Source organism: Myxine glutinosa, chromosome 1 (genome assembly GCF_964187855.1).
Source record: "Myxine glutinosa chromosome 1, kmMyxGlut1.1, whole genome shotgun sequence".
NCBI classification, from domain to species: Eukaryota; Metazoa; Chordata; class Myxini; order Myxiniformes; family Myxinidae; genus Myxine; species Myxine glutinosa.
Window position 1 is genome coordinate 328,518,879 of NC_136261.1, and position 23,033 is coordinate 328,541,911.

Here is a 23,033-nt window from a genome sequence, read left to right on the forward strand (position 1 = left end):
CAGCATGACAAATCTCACACTCTTACTATGTCTCTCCGAAAAGATCGACTGGACAACCCTCCCATCTACTTTCTCAACAATCCTCTCCAAGAAGTTCTGTCGCTCAAGCTTTTGGGTCTCACTATCTGCCATGATCTTTCTTGGGAAAACAACATTTCCAAGCTGGCCTCCAAAGCCAGTCGCCGACTGGGCATCCTCCGTCGTGCGAAGTCCTTCCTAGGCACACCTGAGCTCCTCACCACATACAAGGCTTTCATCCGCAGCTCAATGGAATACTGTTCTCCTATGGGCTGGTGCTCCTGCCTCACACCTGGCTCGGCTTCACGCTGTTGAATCCAAAGCTTTCAGAATCATTGGAATCTCCCGCGATGAAGCTATCTCTGAGGGCCTTTCACTCACTCACCGCAGGCAGGTAGGTGGTCTTTCTGTCTTCTACCGACTCCTCTCCGGCCTTGCTCCCCCAGCTCTCTCTGTGCTCTGTCCCCCAAATATTCCTACAGGTCACACAAGATCTGCGAGCCACCCTCTGATGGTTAAACTGCCGAAATCTCGGCTCTCTGCTCACCTTCACTCTTTCATTCCTCTTTTCTCCCACCTCTGGAACAAACTCCCACACTCACTTCAATCACACTCCTCCCTCCAGGTCTTTAAAACAGCTGTTCACCACCATCTCTTATCTTCCCCCATCCAAAACCTTGATCTTTTCTACCCCCATTAATTCGCCCCAGATCCGCCTTGTTTGAAATTCCAACTTCTTTCCTGGAAGTCTTGGCAGTGTCCATATGTTTTATACCTCTCCCACCCCCCCCCCCTTCCCATGCCTCCCCCCAAAGCCCTCTCCCTCCCACAGTTCTCTCGATGTCTCCATGTCTCTCGGTCCCTGCTCTCAAATGTTGTGTTTGTGTCCTTCCCCCTCTCTCCCCATCTTGTCTACCGCTCCCGATGTTATTTGTTTTATGTGTCTGTTTGTCTTTCTGTGTGATTAATGTTCGCTCTTTCACGAGCCTCGATCTTGTATGCAAAAAAAAAGAAAAAAAAAAGCGTGCGTCACTGCCGAGCCTCCTTCGGTGCCCAGCAATGATGATTTGCAATGCCTGGAGATGGCATAGGAAAGGTGCGGTGTACAATATGAGTCAAATTGTAGTGGGAAACTAAGGGAACTAATGAGCAGGTGATGTGGATGTTGAAGCATGAAAAACAAAGATGATGTAGGCGTTTGAGGATGGAAGACATGGCGCAGCATATTTTGCTCAACAGACTATTGTGGCACAATGGAGTGCTCCTTTTTTCGTGGCTTTCATGAAGTTGGCACCATGACATGGATCAAAATGAAATGGTCAACAATATCGTGGCATTTTGATGCACTTGTGGTTTGTGACAAAAAGCTGCCATGGTTCACCTTCAAACAATGGAGGTTGAACCTCTAGATCAGTGGTTCCCAATCTTTTTTGGTGGCGACCCTGAATACAATCTTGTCCTGGCCTGTCCCCTAAACGCTGTACATGCAGTGCTAATGACCTATCATTTTGATACATTGTATTTATTCATGTAGTTTTATTGAATTAATTACCAACACATAATGATTTTCAAAGAGTTTTTAATTGGACAAAATGAAAAACAAATTTACATGAAAATGAGACTTTATTACGCTAAAAATTTCTTAGTGGCTACGGTGATTCTGCTTCATTTTGTGGGTAAGCTCCTCTAAGTTTGGTTTTATGTTGATGGACAGAGCACAACGCATCATGCTGAGGATCCATGCGGTTCCTTGCTTTAGTCTTGATTGCAACAAGACCTGAAAATCCTTGTTCACAACAACATATGTTTCCCATACATATGGCTTATATAGCAGTTGTGTTTTGTGTTGGGCCATTTTTCCATTTACAGACCAGACCTGGAATGAAAAGAGTTATAAATTATAACATTTTTAGAAAACATCAGAAATTGTTCAAAAAGTTTAAAATAACCAATTGTAAAGTTAATTATTATTAATTATTATATTATTCAACTCCACACACAATAACATTAATCAAAAACCGCACGTAAATAAAGACGAGTAAGATGCAGGCAATACTTACTTTGTTTGTAGTAACTGGATCTCAGCCTCCAGTAAACAAGTGAAAGCACGACTGTCAGATTGTAAACTGTGGACACATGCGCAAATCAAATTTCTTATATGCAAAAAAATAGGTTTTCTAGGACATTCTTGAATGATTCAGAATACAAAGGACATTTTGGCAACAGAATATAATAAAATAAACTCCGATGATAAAACTCATCTGGAACAGTTATGAATGTATAAAAATCTAACATTTTTTGGTTCACGAGTTATCAAACAGAGTGACCACTATATTCGTCATGGGTGTGTGTCTGTCTGTCTGTCTGTCCGCAGCATAACTACCCGATGATATCATCCGATCTTGATGAAACTTGGGTGGGAGGTTGATATCATGATCTAGTTGTGTCCTGCCTAGAGTGGGCGTATTGCGCCCATTGTGGGCAGAGCGACGCCCGAAAAAGATGTCTTTTTAGGGGGTAATCGAGTTCAAGCTACATCTTCTCCGAGGGAGTTGGTGGAATCTGACAGGGGTTTTGGTATTTGGTTCGGCCAATGTCATGTGTCTAGCCCCACAGAGCTCGATTTTTCATTTTCGCCCCAAGGTCAAGGTCACAAGGTCACAAAATTTAGAAAAGTCGATTTTTGAAGGTTTTATTACATTGTTCGCTTCCTGATAGGGTGAAATGTCGTACATGATCTTATATTATCACATACATCATGAAATACAAGTTTTCCAACAAATTTCAGAATCCTCGACCTTTGAAGGTCACAAAGGTCAAATTTTCAAAGTTGTCGGAATCGAACCGATTTTTTGGTATTGTGCAGCTAACTAACCTCATAACTGATTAGTGATTACACATTATTTTCTATCTCATTTCAAGGTCAGTAACCTTCGTTTTGACATTTCCAGGCCAGAACCACACACAATAACGTACAGCTGGCTCTTAAAGGCCTGTGCACACAGTGCATTGGGGCCCTTTGTAAATAGGCATGTACACCGCATGTCGGGGGCCGACACCTGCCACGTGGGCCCCCGAACCCTTAGTCCGGCCTGTTTTGGTTATAGTCCGTCCTTTGTCATTGAATACCGCTCGCTCGTGAACCATCGTCGTCTCCTGACTTGTAATTTAAATCTAAACGTTTAACGAATAAAACAGTGCATTCAACATTGAAGCTCAAAATGCTAAAATTACAGCCCTATCTATAATATCGCATTCAGATAAGAATGCTACTTAACAACAGGCTACTTGCTGGTCTGCTTGACGCACTAGTATTGGACGTGAACGGACTCAAACATTATTATCGTATTAAGCGTATATGGATGCTGTTGTATCCATCAATTACCCGAAACGTACTTCATGGTAACGTCAACGGTTTAATCCGAAATCTCAACACAGCACAGCATGCCTATTAGGCCTCCAAAAACCCCGTCTTTCCTTAGCTCCTCCCACTCTCCAAAACCAACCATCACTTCTGTTTCCCATACATATGAACTATAACATGTGAATTCCAAACATAAATTACATGTGAATTATAACACGTGAATTCCAAACATAACAGATGCTATATTATCCACAACCATTCTACTTTAATTACTATTTCAATAATCCTTCATATTGTGCCAGTGAAGTAATCCCCTTATAACACTGTAATATTTCTTTTTTTGAGACCGTCCCGCGACCATCAGGAACATCCTCGTGACCCTCATTTGGGTCGCGACCTTGGGTTTGGGAACCACTGCTCTAGATTAAACATTACCTCTACATTACCATTACCTCCATTACCTCTGAACTAGGTGGTATTCATCAAATACTGACACCATGCAGTTAACTTGGTGCAAGGCCACTCTTCTGTTTTTGAAGGTTTTTTTTTCTTTGATCCAATATGGCTGCCAGACCACATAAGCGATGACATCATAAATTTACATTCTCTAATGTAATTGTTGCGTATATCACACAGGAAATTTCAAACTGATCAGACTGTCGAAGATCCGTGTCGAATTATGACGTCATAACTCGGGCACCAATGACGTCATCCTTAACACTTATTCCCCATGCGGAGTTCTTTACAATGAGCAATGTTTCAATTTCTTCCATGGAGCGGTTTCGGAGAGAGGTGCATAGTTTTTCCAAGATGACACCCGTACCACGTGACCTATGACGTCATAATTATGGCAAAAAAATCTACAGGGAGAGGCGCTCCTATGGTGAAAATTTCGTGTCACTTTTGATCTCGAAAATAAAAATTCTTTCAAAAAATGAAAAAAAATGAATTTTTTTTGAAAATTTTGATCCGACGCAACAGTTGCAGAGAAAAAAAAAAAAAAAAGCATATTGGTCGGATCAAGCATTGTACTTGTCGAATTATGATGTCATAATGAAGGTACCGAACACATAATCATTAACATGTCCTATTCCCTATGGGGAGTACTTGACAACCCACCATGTTTCAATTTGTTTCCATGGAGCGGTTTCGGCGATAGAGTGATGCAACATTTTTCGGTTTTTCCAAGATAGTGTCTGTACCACGTGACCTATAACCTCATAGTTATGACTAAAACATATCTACAGGCAGAGACGCTCCTATTGTAAAATTTCGTGTCAATTGGACCAACGGTTGCCAAGAAAATAAATTTTTAAAATGCAGACACGTACATATGCCACACGTACGCACGCAACTGATCACTTAACCCTGCTTTTTGCTTCGTGAGCACAGGGTAATGATATGATTATTTCAACTGATGGATACTCAGACTTGTGTTATCTTAAATGCTGCAAAGAGATCCTCTCTAGCTGTATCTGCACGCACGCAACTGATCACTTAACCCTGCTTTTTGCTTCGTGAGCACAGGGTAATGATATGATTATTTCAACTGATGGATACTCAGACTTGTGTTATCTTAAATGCTGCAAAGAGATCCTCTCTAGCTGTATCTGCATCCAACTCAATGGCCCCTTTCACTGTGGTACCAAACGTGGGTTGGCTGGCTCAGACATCCCAGAACTGGGGCTATGTTTTGGTGCTCTGTCACTGCCAAAGCAGACAATCATGTGCTTGCTAAGTCTGTCCCATCTGAAACCAACTATGAACCACTCTCTCTATGTCTTAACAACAGTACTTTCATGTGCCACTCCTTTATCTTCGATCCAATGCTTTGTTGCTGCCTTGAACTAATCTATGTTTGACAGTAACTTCATATTCTTGCGAGCCAATCAGTGCGCTCCATGTCTGTTCACCTGGTGTGCACGGTGTGAATCAGGAGTGTTGTGTGAGTAGTGGGCATGATAAATATTTATCAATTGCATTTCCAATTGATAGGATATGCCTGCTGCCAATCGGCTTTTAAGGGTATACGACTTTTAATGACATGGTTAGACCCATAAGAGTAAGTTAATTATTTATTTTGTTGGATGAAATCAACAGAAGGTTCATTGAGGTATGTAGTGTCAGAAAGTAGGTGAAACACTTCAAAGACAGAAACATGGACATCCCCGATCAGCCACAGTGTCAGACGAGAAGTGGCATGACTGAATGCAATGAGCAGAAAGTTGATGCGCTCATCAGTGAGTGGAATAGGGTGATGGTTAGGAAGATCGCAGCGCAGGTTGGCATAGGACACCATGCTGTATAGTAGATGATGGCGACCTTAGGATATCGGAAAGTTTCTTCCTGTGGGGTTCCCCGTTTGCAAACGGAGGAGCACAAAAACACAAGCATGGATGTGGCATCACAGTTGCTTCACCGACAAGCTGCCGTGAGCTTCCTGTTCTGTATCATGACTGTTGATGAAAGCTGGTTTCATCATTTCACCCCAGAAACCAAGCAGCAAAGCATAGAATGGCATCACTCCATATCTCAAAAAAAAAAACAGGGAAGGCCAAAAGAGTACCGTCTGCTGGCAAAGTTATGCATAGTGGTTCGAGGGATGCATACTGGTTGATTTCCTGCCCAAAGGGGAAACCATCAACATGGCTCGCTATGTTCAGACGCTCAAAAAGCTGTCATCGTTCAACATGACAACGTTAGAGCACACACTGCATGTCTGGCGTTGGAGGAAATCTCAAAGAATGGCTGGGAAGTGTTTCCCCACCCCACGTACAGTCCGGACCTGGCCCCCTCAGGGCCTACTATCTGTCTGGGCCCTTTAAAGATCACATGAGAGGCTGGCACTATGAAATGACGAGGCAGTCCAGATAGCTGCGTGTAGCTGGTTGCGAGGTGTTGGAACAGACCTCTACCGCAATGGGAGTTTTAAGCTCGTGCAGCACCGGCAGAAATGCGTGGATCATTCTGGAGATTTTTACCCTGTGCTCGCGAAGCGAAAAGCAGGGTTAAGCGATTAAGTGCGTGGCACGTGCATGTCTGCATTTTTAAAATTCATTTTCTCAGCAACCGTTGGTCCGATTGACACATAATTTCCATCAGCAGAGCGCCTCCACCTGTATAATTTTTTATTCATATTTATGATGTCATAGGTCACGTGGTATGGTCGCCATCTTGGAAAAACGTTAGACCCCTATATCTCCGAAACACCTCAATGGAAAAAAAAAATTAAACAAGGCTCATTGTCAAGTAGTCCCCATGAGGAATAAGATATGTTAATGATGATGTCATTGGTGCCTTCATTATGACATAATTCGACAAGTACAACGCTTGATCTGATCAGTATGAATTTTTTTCCCTGCAACTGTTGGTCCGATTGACACAAAATTTTCACCATAGGATCACCTCTTCTATATCTCGGAAACCGCTACATGGAAAAAAAAATTGAAACGTAGCTCATTGTAAAGAACTCCGCATGTGGAATAAGTATTGTTAACGATGACGTCATTGGTGCCTTAATTTATAACATCATAATTCGACAGGGACAACGCTGAGTCGGATCAATTTGAAATTTCTTGAGCGTGATCTACGCAACAATTTTATTAGAGAATATAAATTTATGATGTCATCGCTCACGTGGTTTGGCAGCCATATTGGATCAAAGAAACAAAACCCTTCAAAAACAGAAGAGTTGGCTCGCACCAAGTTGACTGCATGGGCTAAGTATTCAAGCTTTGTAGAATCCATCTAGTTCTAGAATCCATCATTTTTTTAAAATTCTAGTTCTTCTATTTATCATCTAGGTTTCCTAGTTTGTACCATCTAGTTTGTAGAAAAATAATGTGGTATGTCCATTTACTATTGATAATATCAATTTTCTTACATGTACCTTTGTTTTATTGTACAATATATGCACATATATATGCATGCCATAAAACACCTAGCTCCTTCAAATCAAAACGGTGAAAATAGGATTCATCTCAAGGCTTACCGACCTCTTGGCTCTTTAAAACCTCGTATTTTGTGGAATCACCTACTGTTTACGTTGATTATGTTCTGGAACAGACAATTATATTCCTTCGTGAAAGTATGGTCAAGTCAATATAATGTATCCCCGAGAATATTAGGATTATGGTTAGGATTTTAATGAGGCTCGAGTTAGAATAATCTGGGTCAGGGTTAGGATTAGGTATAGTATAGTTCATGCAGAATATACTTGAGGTGTGTCGTATTGTATTACTCATACTATCTCACCATCATCTATCACATAACCTCACATATTGTTGGAGTGGAGTACTGGTGTTTCAATGGGAAAATAAATATGGTCTGCCCATATTTCTGCCATATATTGTCTCTGGGCCAAGTTAGGGCAGGAATTTGGAATTTTGCCAAGGCGCTTCACCTACTCACCTACTCTTCGTCAAAAGACACTGAGGGATCTTTAATGCCCACAATAAATCACTGCTAACAGATGGTTCCTCAGGCTAATGTCCATCTGCGGAATGGCACACTCATTGATCCATTGACCTGCCTATGTGCAGTTTATTGTCTCATTGCAAAACAAACCCAGATTAGACAGCCCAGTGGTAAGGGTATTGCAACCCCCTTGCCACCCTGTTGGACCAGCTGGATATAAATTAGTTAGGGAGACGAGTTTTGGCGGTTGCACTGGTTGAAAGTCCAAAATATCAAAATCCAAATAAAAGTAGTTGCATATGAAATTCGAATGTTGGTTTATGATTCTGGTGTGATGCTAAGGTTTGGTCAATTACAACATCGTCTTAATATACAGTGATGTTTTTTTTTCCATACAGAGAGCAGACATGAAGGCTATTATGAAGCTGCTGTGGCTAGTCCCACTTCTACTCATTCCCTGCTCCACCTGGAACACCACAAGAGGTATGCAGCATTGTATACACAACATTTCCTTGTAGATTGCAGTGATTTATCATGAGAGTTGTACAGATATTATATATTGTTGCGGATCTCCAACGTCGGCCTTCCCCTTATCAAGGGGGGATTAATCCCCTTGTCCTTTTATCTGGCCGACGCGATCCCGGGGGCTATAACGTCCTTCCCGGGCAGCGTTAAATAGGGTTGTTGGTCGAATTTGGCCCGATTACCTAAGTACTAACGCTGACCGGAAACAAGGAAATAACTCCCGCCCGAAACACGGCGTTAGTGGACACGCCGAGCGAAGCGAGCCGCGATTCGGGCTGTTAGCAGGTACTAAACCAGATTCTAAGCGGTTACTAATCATGCCACGCTTACCCAATTGAGAAAAGACTGATACGGTCGAATTGAGAGGAAACCAGGAAGAACAGGTAATTTATTAACACTTTGTACAATTAGAAGAGGAAAAGAAAGAAAGAATGTACAATGAAGAGGAAGAAGCAGATACACAGGGCAGCCTTAATCACAGTCTTAACTTATCCCTGGACACGGACCCGTTCACTCTCAGACTCACTCTCAGGGTCACTCACACGGGGTTTGTAGATGGTGGTGTTGAGGGTCCAAGGGTCCATAGCTTGTCCGGTCCCCGACTCGTACCGTGCAGATGGTGGAATACGTCCGGCAGCTCTCCCCGTGGCGTAGGCGCGATGCGGACAATTATATCTCGGGGGATCGGTTGGCGATTAGGTTCGGCGTACGTAATACTTGCACCGGCGCCTTTATACGCGCGCCCGGTATGGTTACGATCGATGTGCCACTTCCCCAATGTCCTGCACGCTGCAGTCCTCCACAATGCGTGCCGCGCGCCCGCTCTTTGTAAAGCTGGTTGCCACAGCGCGTCTCTCCCTCTCGTGACTACTCAACTCCGATCAGGTCAAGCGCCTCCCTCTCCCCGCTCATAACTTGTTCACAATGATCACAGTTGCATTCGTTCTCACAACTCCGGTACAATGTTCAAGCCCTCTCTCTCCTCATAATTCTGCACACGTTCTTTTGGGATCTGATCCAGCCCTCTCTCTCCTCATAACTCTGTTCCAGGCTCGTAACTTGTCATTGCCCTCCTCATAACTAAGGTGGGGGCCTCGCGCAAGGGGTTATATTGCCACGCCCAGCGAACCCTCTCGAATCTCTAGCCACACCCTGTCAGGCGATCTCACTCGAGCCCTGGTTGGCTGGTGAGGGCTTACCGGCTCCGCCTTGATGGCTGCTTGACGTGGCCGCACCTCCACCCTTGTGCTCCGCCCCCCTTTCGGGCCTTACCTCGTGGCCTTTGGGCTGGTTTGAGCGGAAGCCCAACGAGTTCGCGAAGGCTGCTGGCACCCTAAAGGGCGAGGGCGAAGTACAGACTGGCTAGCGCTGAATGGCGTCGCTTGGAAGGAGGCTGCAAAATGGACGGATGGGCCTAATCTTATTTGTTCGACACAACGCAGATGCAACTATTGGGAATGGCCTTATCCTAAACACATACTATGAAATAACTAACGTCCTAAGGTGACCTACGTGTTGCTTGTGGCCTATCTATGGGGTGCAACCTTTAACCTTTAATGATGTTACCTGTGTGGGTTCTCAAAACCGCAAATATATATATATATATATATATATATATATATATATATATATATATATATATATATATATATATCCCCCGAGATATTATATATACAGTGAAACCTTGACTAACGAGTGCACCAACTTACGAGTTTTCCGAGATACGAGCCGTCGCTCGGGCGGTTTATTGCTTTGAGATGCGAGCCGAGATCTGAGTTACGAGCTTACGCCACCCGCCACCAAGTGGGTTCCGGTCACGTGGTTATCTTGCTGTGCAAGCATCTCTGCCGTATATCGCTGCTGCTTTGTTTTCGCATTTTGGTTATTTTGGAGCTGACGGCACCCGCCACCAGGTGGGTTCCGGTCACGTGGTTATCTTGCTGTGCAAGCATCTCTGCCGTATATTGCTGCTGCTTTGTTTTCGCATTTTGGTTATTTTGGAGCTTACGCCACCCGCCACCAGGTGGGTTCAGGTCACGTGGTTATCTTGCCGTGCAAGCATCTCTGCCGTTTATAGCTGCTGCTTTGTTTTCGCATTTTGGTTATTTTGGAAAATTTCTTAGTTTTAACCATGGGTCCTAAGAAATTGAGTGCCAAGGGCAGTACCGAGAAGAAGAAGAGGATGATGTGCTTGGATATAAAACACGCAATCGTTGAAAAACATGAGCGAGGTGTGCGTGTTGTCGACTTGGTGAGGCAGTACGATCGTAGTACTTCTACGATATGTACGATTTTGAAGCAGAAGGAGTCGATAAAGGCTATAACGCCAGCCAAGGGCGTTACGATTATTTCAAAGCTCCGGACCTCTATCCATGAAGAGATGGAGAAGTTGTTGTTTGTGTGGTTGACGGAGAAGCAGCTCGCAGGAGATACCGTGACCGAGAACATCATGTGTGAGAAGGCCCGAGACATTTACGGGGATTTGGTGCAGCAGGCGGCGGGAACATCAACGGACAAGGCATCGGAAGTCATTCAAAGCCAGTCGGGGATGGTTTGATAATTTTAAGAAGAGGACCGGCATTCACTCCGTCGTCAGGCATGGTGAGGCAGCAAGCTCGGATGTGAAGGTAGCTGAAGATTTTATTATAACTTTTGCCGAACTGATAGAAGCCGAACGATACATCCCCCAGCAAATCTTCAACTGTGACGAGACAGGGCTCTTCTGGAAAAAGATGCCGAGGACCACGTATATAACGGCAGAGGAGAAGAGCATGCCAGGCCACAACTTGTTCAGAGTGCCGGCGATAGCTCGCCTTCTCTTTGTGGAAAACACGGTGAGATCCTTAACATCCAACAACTAATGGGACGCAAACGGGGCGCCCAGTTTGGCGGTACACACATTGATGAATCACCCTGCCTGTGATTCACCCATGACAGGTTATAGCTGGGTCGGGATTCAAACCCAGGCTGGACAGTTTAGAGTCAAGTGTGCGTACCTCCAGTCCAGGCCATCCTGCCAACTTGTATGCTGCATACAGGTGAAATATAAAGCGCGAGATATTTTTATATATACTGTATATTAAAAAAAAGAATTGGTGTGGTTTTTGGCGGGCTGGAACGGATTAATAGCATTTCAATGCATTTTAATGGGGAAATTTAATTTGAGAAACGAGCAAATTGAGTTACGAGCTCGGTCACAGAACGAATTAAACTCGTAAGTCAAGGTTTCACTGTATATGGGACAAAAACATACATACACACACAGTCACATGAAAAAGTAAGTACACCCCATGTAAAATTTTGACTTTTTCAACATATTACAACAAACAGCTATTTGATCTTCATTTTAACAATATTGATAGATAAAGGTGATATAATATAACAAATATATTTGTTTGTTGTGAAATAAATGTTAGCTCTTTCACGAGCCTCGATTCAGTATACAAAAAAAAAAAAAAAAAAAAAAAATCATGAAACATTTACATTTTGTAGTCCATTGTATAATTTAAATAAACATAAATGCAAATTTCGCATGTGGAAAAAGTAAGTACACCCCATGAAATGTTTTTAAAATCTTTTTAACATATGTGGACATATCAATATTTGATCTTCATTTCAACAATATCTATAGATAAAGGTGATCTAATTGAACCAAAAACAATGAATAATTGACTTTGCAATAATTTATTCAACAAAAAATTAACAGAGATGCCATTTCCTTCTGTGGAAAAAGTAAGTACACCCTTCGCTCTAATACGTGGTATTGCCCCCTTTGGCAGAAACAACCTCAAGTAGGCATTTCTTATAACTGTCTACCAGTCTCTGACATCGACTGGGAGAAATTTATGCCCACTCCTCCATGCAGAATTCTTTCAGCTGTGCGATGTTTGAGGGGTTTCTTGCATGCACAGCTCGTTTCAAATCCCCCCACAACATCTCGATGGGATTTAGTTCCGGGCTTTAACTTGGCCATTCCAGAACCCTCCATTTCTTTCTTTTCAGTTATTCCTTGGTGGATTTACTGGTATGTTTAGGGTCATTGTCATGTTGCAAGGTCGACCTTCGGTTGAGCTTCAACTTCCCGACAGATGGCCTCACATTATCCCCAAGCACCCTCTGGTACAATGAAGAATTCATCGTGGATTCTATGATGGTGAGCTGCCCAGGCCCTGATGCAGCAAAGCTGCCCCAAACCATAATATTTCCACCACCATGCTTTACAGTTGGTATCAGGTTCTTGTGGTCAAATGCTGTCTTTAGTTTTCGCCAAACATGTCTTCCAGTACTGTGGCCAAATAGCTCTACCTTTGACTCATCTGTCCAGAGCACATTGTTCCAGAAGTGCTGGTCTTTGCCGAAGTGTTCATTGGCAAACTTTAGTCTTGCCCTGATGTTCTTTCTGGACAGCAAAGGTTTCCTCCTGGCACACCTCCCATGTAGATCAAATTTGTGCAGCCTCTTTATCATGGTAGACTCATGCACTTTGACATCAACAGTGGCAAGAGCTACCTGAAGGTCCCGTGATGACATTCTGGGGTTCTTGGAGACTTCTTTCAGCATCTTGTGGTCTGCTCTGGAGCTGAACTTGCTGGGGCGGCCTGGCTTGAACAAGTATATTTCACCTTACAGGCAGTTTTTTGGAGTCTTCTCCACTTGTAGATGATCTTCCGGACAGTCGAATGATTGATTTCAAATTGTTTGGAGATCTTTTAAAATCTCTTCCCAGACTCGTAGGCATCTATAACCTTCTTTCTGAAGGCCTCAGAGAGCTCTTTTGATCTAGGCATGGTGACGCCACACACTTCAACAACAAAGAGCAAACCAAACTAAATGTCTGAGGTTTAAAGAAGACAGGTTCCTCCAAGATCCTCTCTGACGATGTTCTAATCATTTGCACCTGAGCTGGTGCACCTGATTCTAATTTTAAGTATTTGAAGTCGTGATAAATGTAGGGGTGTACTTACTTTTTCCACATGCGAAACTTGCATTTTTGTTTATTTAAATTATACAATGGACTACAAAATGTAAATGTTTCATGATATTTGTTATATTATATCACCTTTATCTATCAATATTGTTGAAATGAAGATCAAATAGCTGTATGTTGAAATATGTTGAAAAAGTGAAAATTTTAAATGGGGTGTACTTACTTTTTCACGTGACTGTATATATTGTTACGGACCGCGGATAAGGTGTTGATTTGCCGAGCGGATGGCGGCCGCGGCCCGAACTATTAACAATGACTAAGACCCGATTCCTTAAACGTGGGCCAAATCGTGCCACAGATATTCAATGGGGAAAAGACAAAGGCGACACGGATGTGAAGAAGAGGAAGACAGAAGTAGGAAATACGAATATAATTTATTTGCTATTTACAATCAAAAGAAACCAAGGAGAAGGAAGGATAATAAAATAAAGACAGAAGGAATCAAGGAGACACAGTGCAATGCTAGCTTACCTACAGTCTTAATTAACCCAGGACAGAACAAACAAAAGACGGACTCACACGAATGGGGAATGGAGGCAGGAGTGAACGGAAGGAGGATTAGCTTGGCGGGAGACGAAGGTTCAGCGGGGATCGGTCAGGCTGGAAGCGGACAGCCGCCGTCAATACTCGCGATTGGGGAGATCTCGCGAGATCACGCCGAGGTCACGTCTTTTCGATGCTGTTCCATGCGCTCACGCTTTCGAAGCCAAGTGATCTTTCTCAATTGTGTTTTTGTCGAGACTGTATCTATCTTTCGGTGTATGTACATATAGCGTATCTTTTGGAAAATTTTCGGTGCTAATTTTTCGTACATGTATACACAATCGGTTAATGCGTATCGAGTATTCTGCGGCCTAGTACTCGTAGGCTTCGGCTACCGTACCGTCTCCGACCTTGTGGTTTTGTTTTTCTCTCAGCGATTCGTCGAATGCGCTGCAATTATTTTCGGTCTCTGTTTCGTCCCAGTCGTTCACCCCATACCTCCTTGTTTAATATCTCTACTCAAAAAAAAAAAAACCCAAAAAAATTTCCTTCCCAGGTCTTATTCGTTTATTTGTTGTTCTTATTTGTTCGTTCGTTCTTAGTTCGCGATCACGCAATCACGTGGTTAGAAATGTATAATCTCTCCCCTGAACAACTATTTTCTCTCATATATTATAACACCCTTTTCTTCTTTTCCTACAAAAGGATGCTTTCGTCTTGCTCACCAAATCTATTCATTCCAAAATATATATATAATACCATCTCTTGCAGTTCCTCCTTTCTACATTCCCTAAACTATCCAGAACTCCACCCCTCCTCCAGTGTCCTCAAACGTATTTTTGACTCGAAGGTCTCAAACTCATTTTGCAAAAAATGTTCGTTTCCCATGAATCGTACACTTTTCAAAATCCAATCTCACCCCTCCCCTCCAAATCCTCCCCATCACCCATCCCTTTCAAATCTCCCCCCTTGCCCCTTCCCTCCCCTCCCTCCTAAACTCCCCCCACACCCCTCCCCTCTGAGACTCTCCCTCGCTCCTCCCCTCCTAGACTCCCCTCTCACCCCTCCTCCTCAAAGCATCCTCCCTGCTTCTTCCCCCTTCCAACTTTCACCTTCATCTCCCCCAACCTTCTGCCTCGCTCTTCCCCCTCCTCAAATAACACCTCACTGTGCCTCACCCAATCTCCATCAAACCTTTTGTCCGCCCCATTCTTCCCTTTCTCCAAGCTATTCTGAAATCTCTGCAATCTCTGACACACCTTCAACAGCTCTCCATACCTCTTCCTCCTCTTCCACATCTAACCCTACCCCCCCCCCCCCCCCACCCTGTTCTGGACCCGATGCTCCCCCTTCCTCTTCATTAACGGTATGGACCTCAAACATCCGGGGCCTTCGCTCAAACTTGACTGACCTCTCCATACAGGTTGCTTCTGACAAACCAGATGTGATCTGCTTAACAGAAACTTTCCTCCTTCATGATGTCTCTGATGCCTTGGTATCTCTCCCAGGTTACTCCCTCCTCCGGTATGATAGACCTGAGCCTCGTCCTGGAGGTGGGGTTGCTATCTTTATAAAAAACTCTCTTCCTCACTCGCCCTCCACTGCCCTCTCTCCACCTCACCCCCAGGAATACCTTTGGCTACGGCTTTCCCTTCGCTCCCACCTTTTGTTCATATGTGTGTTGTACCGTCCACCAAACAGCGATGACTCCATCTACATCTCGATGTCTGATAATATGGACCAACTTCTATCTACCCATCCCAACTCTCTCTTCCTCATATGTGGTGATTTCAATTGTCACCATGCCAGTTGGCTGGGTGTGGGTACCTCTCTCACCAGCCATGGCTCTTCAGCAAAGGACTTCTGCGACTCACTGGGACTGACACAATCTGTCAATTTCCCGACCCGGATCTCAGTCAACGGAGCATCTTCTCTTCTGGATTTGGTTATGACAAACTTCCCTGAAAATGTCTGCTGCTCTTCTTCTGCTCCAATCGGCTCATCTGATCATGTGCTTGTCAAAGTGGACATCTCTCTGACCATTCTCAGAGAGCCTCCTCAGCGTCGACGAGTCTGGCATTTCACTCAGGCCAACTGGCACGGTCTTCAAGCAGCCATCAATCATCTGGACTGGTCTCCCATCTCTACCGCCTCTGACATCAACTCATCCTGGGAATTCTTTCAAAGTAAATTGCTGTCTCTCATGCACAGATTTATCCCATCTCGTCTTCAGTTGTCATACCCTTCCTCACCATCTTGTGGTGAGGCTGTTGCCCTGAAACAACTTGCTTTCGTCTCCTGGAAAGCAAATCCAACGGAAGGAAATCTCATTTCCTTTCACAAAGCCCGAAACAAGTGTGTGTCCACCCTCAGGAGAGCCAGGAAACAATATCTCACCGTTCTCAAGACCGAACTCTCTTATCTGTCTCCCTCTTCCAAATCCTGGTGGCGTCTGGTCAAATCTGTTTCTGGTGTTTGTTCCCCCTCCATCCCCTCCCTCACCTCAAACGGCTTAACGGCTGACTCCGCACGTGAAAAAGCTGAATGCCTCAACTCTGTGTTTGCCTCTAAATCTTGTGTCCCAAACCCATCCCTCTCTGTACCCACCGTACCCAGTCGTACCCAGCTGCTCCTGGACTCTGTGTCCTTTCCTCCTGACAAGGTGGAAAAGTTTCTGTCAACCCTCGACTCTGATTCTGCAACTGGTCCTGACGGCATCAGCCCACGGGTCCTAAAATCATGTTCTTCCGCTCTTTCACTCCCTCTTTCTGTTCTCTTCACCCTCTCTTTTGCTCAAGGTCATCTGCCATCTGCTTGGAAATCAGCCAACATCACCGCTTTGCACAAAAAAGGTGCAAAAACAGATCCCAGCAACTACAGACCAATCAGCCTTCTCCCAATTATCAGCAAAGTCATGGAATCCATCATTGCTTCAGATATGAAATCTTTCCTCTTCTCCAATGGCTTGATCTCTGATCATCAATTTGGTTTCAGACCTGGTCACTCTACTCTGGACATGCTGCTTCTGCTTTCTCAACAATGGATGGAGGTCCTCAGCACCAAACAGGAAATTCGAGCTGTCTCCCTTGACATTTCACGTGCCTTCGATACGGTCTGACACCCTGCTCTGCTCACCAAATCTCCTCCTTTGGTATCCATGGAAATCTCCACGCATGGCTGGCGGACTTCCTCTCTGGTCGTAGTCAACGTGTGGCCCTGAATGGGTTTCTCTCATCTCCTCTTCCTGTTCAGGCTGGAGTTCCCCAAGGTAGTGTTCTGGGCCCTGTGCTTTTTCTGGTCTTCATCAATGATCTCTCTGACTCTCTTGAAAATCCTCTCTATCTCTTTGCTGACGACTCTACTCTCTGTCGCTCCATTCCTCATCCCTCAGATCGGCAGTCTGCAGCCTCCTCACTCTCTGCAGACCTGGACAAAATCACAGACTGGGCAAACAAATGGAACATGTCTTTCAATCCTGATAAATCTCACACTCTTACGATGTCTCTCCGAAAAGACCGACTGGAAAACCCTCCCATCCACTTTCTGAATAATCCTCTCCAAGAAGTTCTGTCACTCAAGCTTTTGGGTCTCACTATTTGCCATGGTCTTTCCTGGGAAAACCACATTTCAAATCTGGCCTCCAAAGCCAGTCGCCGACTGGGCATCCTCCGTCGTGCGAAGTCCTTCCTTTGCACACCTGAGCTCCTCACCACATACAAGGCTTTCATCCGCAGCTCTATGGAATATTGCTCTCCCCTCTGGTCTGGTGCTCCTGTCTCACACCTAGCCCGTCTTCACGCTGTTGAAACCAAAGCGTTCTGAATCATTGGAATCTCCCGCGATGAAGCTAACTCCAAGGGCCTTTCACTCACTCACCGCAGGCAGGTTGGTGGTCTTTCCGTCTTCTACCGACTCCTCTCTGGCCTTGCCCCCCCAGCCCTCTCTGGGCTCTGTCCCCCAAATATTCCTACAGGTCGCACAAGATCTGCCTGCAACCCTGTTATGGTTAAACTGCCAAAATCAAGACTTTCTGCTCACCTTCACTCCTTCATTCCTCTTTTCTCCCGCCTCTGGAACAAACTCCCTCACTCTCTTCAATCCCACTCCACCCTCCAGGTCTTTAAAACAGCTGTTCACCACCATCTCTTATCCTCCCCCATCCAAAACCTTGATCTTTTCTACCCCCGCTAATTTCGGTCCCCTTGTGTTTTATACCTCTCCCCCCCCCCCCCTCCCCCTCCCACGCCTCCTGCCCCCAAGCCCTCTCCCTCCCACACTTCTCCCTGCTCTCAAATGGTGTGGTTGTGTGCTTCCCCTTCTCTCCCCATCTTGTCTTCCGTTCCCTCTTTTTGTATATTTTGTTTGTCTGGTTGATTTGTTTGTGAAATAAATGTTAGGGTTAGCTCTTTCACGAGCCTCGATTCAGTATACAAAAAATAAAATAAAAAATAAAAAATACTGGAGCTGGGATCGCCAAACCACCGCGGTTCCAAACTGCATGGCGAAGCTCCTCCGGTGCACCGTGCGCACTTCGCACTTCGCACTTGTTCCTGCGCACTTGTTCTTGCGCACTTCGCACTTCGCACTTGTTCCTATCTCTGACTCAACTTTTCTTGGAAGCTTGGTGCACTTCTGTCAAAGGCTTCCGCGCGCGCTTTTTATAACGCCGCCGGCGATCAAGCCGCCGGCCTCTAGAACACGCCCATCGGTGAGCTCACCTCGGCCCTGATTGGTCGGCACGGGCCCTCTGGCTCCACCCTTGATGACAATGGGCGGGCACGCCCAGGATTCGGCGGCTCCTCCCCCTTCTTCTCCAAGCCTACCTCGTGGCTAATGGAGTCGCGGTGAAAACCGCCCAGCAGCTGCAGCGAATGCAGTTGGCAGGAAAGGCTTTGGGAATGGGAATGAAAGGGGATCTACCTTATTTCACTTGGTGCAATGGAGAATGTCCACGAGTGGGAACGGAGCCTTAACCTAATACACAGAATAGGAAATAACTGTCAACAAGGGGGAAATCTATGATTGGCTAACGTGATTGTTTATGACCTAATTACGGGACGCACTTTGACCTTTATACACAACTGGAGGAAGGAGGGTCCACAATAAAACAATAAAAAAAACACAATCCTCATATCCACAACACTGCACCCTCCTCCTCTTAGGCACGTCCCGGGCCTCTTACCTTTACTTTTAGTGTGGCACGGAGGTGTAGTTCCCTCTACATTTAACCTGACCCTGAGTGTGACAGTTTTAAAACATAAATAAATATGTCCCGCTGCTCCATTGCACCCTGCCTAACAGATTCACGCCCACAACTAACCGAATTGCGGAATGGTCTTCAAACTAAAACACTTACGGTGGGGGCGCATTATTTACAACGACGCTATTTTATTTACAAAACGCAACCCAGGACCTGTGATTGTTCTTTTGGGGGGGAGACAGTCTGCTCTGCATCGACGCACCACGATGCACCCAACAACGCACCAATACACCATCAAGCACCAATCGGTGCACAGTCACCACAGTTCAATAAAAATAAAAACAACAAACCCTGGTGCTGGTCTTCTTCTCCGGCTCCCTCTGCTGGCTATTGTTATCTTCCTGATGTTGTCATCTTCTTTGCTGGCGGCCTATTTGTCATAATAAAAAGCACAAAACGTGTCCATTTTTATTTATTTATGGCCCACAGGGCCGACTAGTGTGGTTCACCTGTGGGGCATAGGTGCCCTGTGACCAAGGTCCGCCAGCAAGATCTCGGGCCTTCATGGCCGGTTCCAGCAGAGGGGCCATGCCCCAACCCATGGGGTCCATAAGTGGTGCTCAGCCACAGACATGTGGTCCATAAGGTGGTGCATCGATGCAGACAGCTGTGGTTGCGAGAGTTTCGGGCGCCCAATGGCGGACTCACGCACGCTCCCCTCGGCGCCCAGTGGCACACAGTCCTCGTGTGGGAGACAAGAGGGGGGGAAAAGACAGATGAGCGAGGGGTAAGGTCACAAGGGTACACATCAAAATTTGCCATCACCAATTCATCATCAATCCTCATAAGGAGGGAGAGATGGAACAACAGCACAATGTCACACCCACGTCATGATGCGTCTCACATTCCAAACATTTGCACAATAAAAATAACAAAACAACCTGGCATGGTGTGGAGGTACGTCATCCCAGGTGAGTGGATGCAGATGGTGGGAGGAGATCTCCATCCTAACTATCCTCTAAATTACATTAACACACTTTACACTACCCGGGGTCTTCCCTACCAATCCATTGGCCAACTTACACTATGGGTTCTAAAAACCAAATTCCCATTGACCAAACTGTGGTGCTTCCTCAATTTGGGGTCTCACTCCCCCGATTCATCTCCCGGTGCTCTTGCACAATTTCAGGACTGGGGAGTGTGGCTCTCCCAGCAGGTCTACCCACCTGCACACCTCCACCACTGTAGTTGCCTCCGAGCTTACCTGCTCCTCACCTAACCTATCTAATTGGGGAAGGCCCCTCCTGGCTCTGTCACCCCTCGGTGCCCTCTGGCACTGGGCTACCCGGGTCCGTCCTCCGGATCCTCGGGCCCCATCCACAACAACGCTACCGGCTCCCAGAGCCCACCTGCGGCCTCACCTGGCCGACATCCTCACAGTGGTGGAGTGCCCAATCAACTACACACACTAACAGGCCACACGCCCAGCCATTTCCACGTCACTAATGCACCCATCCAAACTCCATTCTTCCACACGCACCACAGATGCCAATATCCAACCACAATTTACCTGTACCCTCTACCTAACTCTTACACTACCCTCCCCGGGTATTCGTGATGGGGGTCCATCCTCCTTTCCCCCATCCACACCTTCGCACCATCCACTCCACTCCACAGTTTCCACCATACTCACTCCACGACCATCCATTCCATACTCCATATATTCCACACTCCATGTATTCCACACAACCATTCTCCATACACCTGCAGTTGCACACCTGTGCAATCTCACCTGGTGCCACATGCACCCTCCTTCCTCCCTGGACCATTTGGTCAGCACAACTCACATCACTATCACTCTCACTCATACACTGCTCCATCCACCTGTCCAGTTGCACACCTGTGCAATCACACCTTTTAACCACACACACGGCATCATCTGAACTACCTGTTGCCCTGCTAACTTAGTGCTCCCCGTCTTCCCTTTAAACTAAGCACATACCACGTCATTATCATCCAACTAATCTACCTGCGTCCCCACTACAGGTATCATTGTCACTACCTAACCTTAGCGTTACCTATGGTCAATCTTGGTTCCTACACACTATATCCTAACCCTCCCGGGCTAGTTTTCACTGCCAAACCCCATAAAACTAGTGCTCCTTTGCCCCCGCTGTGAGAGATGGCAGAGTTGCCATCCCACCACATCGGGTATCTCTCACTACCAATTTGGCACATCAAATTTCAGCCAATTAAAAATTTGCCAATCACTGCCAATCATCACTCTGCCAATCCTTTGCCAATCATTAAATTTTGCTTTTTCAATTTCGGGTCCAAAACACTAGCCTCATCACACGTCTACTCACTTGAGCCTCTCGGTGCGCCAATTCATTTCTAAAGCTCGGCTTCGCAAAGCCGAGCAATGAATGCGGGTTGCTTGGTGCCGGCGGTTGGATCCGTCCGGCATTCGGTGCAGGCAAGGTTTACTCGGGCCGAGATCCAACGCACCATCTCGGCACGGAGCCGTCCAATGGCCCGATCTCGCCCTGCCGGAACGCCTCAACAAAAGGGGGTCGCCATGACGACCCTTCCTACCGGGCCGCCCGTTCCGCCTAGCGGAGCACGGACGCGGCCGTTCAGAGCGTGGCCCGGCGTGGATCCCGCACGGCGGTTCTTTTGAAACCGCCGTGGGTCCCCGCGGCACACGCAGCTGCCCGGCACGCACCGAAGGCCCGCTTCGGCTATAAGTCGCTCTAACCGCTAACCCGGTTAGCGTCGATGCTCCACTCGCATGCTCACACCCCGCAGCCCGTTCCTTGCTCATTCATCCAGCCGTTCCCATGCTCCTCGTCATTGCACCTTCTCTTACACACCCAGGTACACCACTCATTCCGCTCACAGACTTGGTCACACACCTGACCACCGCACACCTTTGCACACACTCGTCGTTCGCACACCTCACCAACACACCTCTTCGCGCCCCCTCCTCGGTCACCTCCTCTGTGACAACCACAGGTGTGCTCTCACTTGCACACCCAACCACGTGCCTCACTACCAACTCCAGTGTGCATTCCCATACGCGCTCTACCATTCCAGGTGTGCATCCTTCCATTCCAGGTGTACATCCTCTCTCACCTGCCACAACCAACTCACGCTCCGTGTCACTCTCACTACTTTCACCACCACTCTCGGTCACGCACTCACCCTTACTCTTGACAGCGCACTTTTTCCTCATGCACCCGTCCGTTACACACCTTTCTTGCGCATCCTCTTGCGCACACTCTCCCGTTACACCCTCCGTAACACTCACCACAGGCGTGCATTCTCCCGTTACATCCCCTGTAACCCTCCCCATCCCGCGCTTCCATGTGCCCCCTCGCACACGCGCTACGACCAACTCACTCTCGACAGCACACTCACTCCTCGGCGCGCACTTTTTCCTCACACACCCCAGAGTCGGACATTCTCGCACACCTCCTCTGTCCATACACTCCGTACCTGTCGCATACTTCACCAGCGACCTCTCACGAACACCCGGGTCCAAACCAACCCCCAAGCCGACTGAAGCTTCCCTCACACCATATACATTTCCGCGTATATCGCCACTCACCTCGGCACCTCGTCTCCGCACCTCCTACGCCACCTGCAAACCCTTTATCTGGTTAGCGAGCACACCATCACGATTTGAGCACCGACCTTGTACATAGTCCATTACTTCCTCCTTTATTTCCCTCTTAGTTTCCCTTCGTCTCTTCCTAATTTCACTCACCCCCTCTTCCACTTCCTCTAACTTTTGCTTCACCTCTTTTATTTCCCGGTGCGTCTCCTCAATTTCGTCCTCTAAGGCTACCTTGACCGTTTCTATATGCGTCCTCACCTCCCGGTCCTTTGTCTCCATTGCCTCCGTCACCTCGTCCAACCTCGTTGTCAGTCCCTCACGTACCATCTGACATTCCCTCTTCGTCGCTATCAAGTCATTTTTTAGTTCTTTTTGTGTCGCCTTTAACCCTCCTAGTACCGCAGTGTTCTTTTGTACCTGC

The 23,033-nt window shown here is 46.3% G+C and overlaps 1 protein-coding gene across 4 annotated transcripts in view; it reads left to right on the plus strand.

The window, feature by feature from the left end:
• The window catches only part of LOC137417604 (uncharacterized), a 178,012-nt gene that overhangs the window by 24,970 nt on the left and 130,009 nt on the right, over positions 1–23,033 (plus strand). For all 4 annotated transcript variants that reach the window (XM_068103506.2, XM_068103507.2, XM_078769736.1 and 1 more), the window contains one exon: positions 8,197–8,281. In XM_068103506.2, the coding sequence (XP_067959607.2) occupies positions 8,197–8,281 (85 nt within the window). The remainder of the gene's footprint in view (positions 1–8,196; positions 8,282–23,033) is intronic.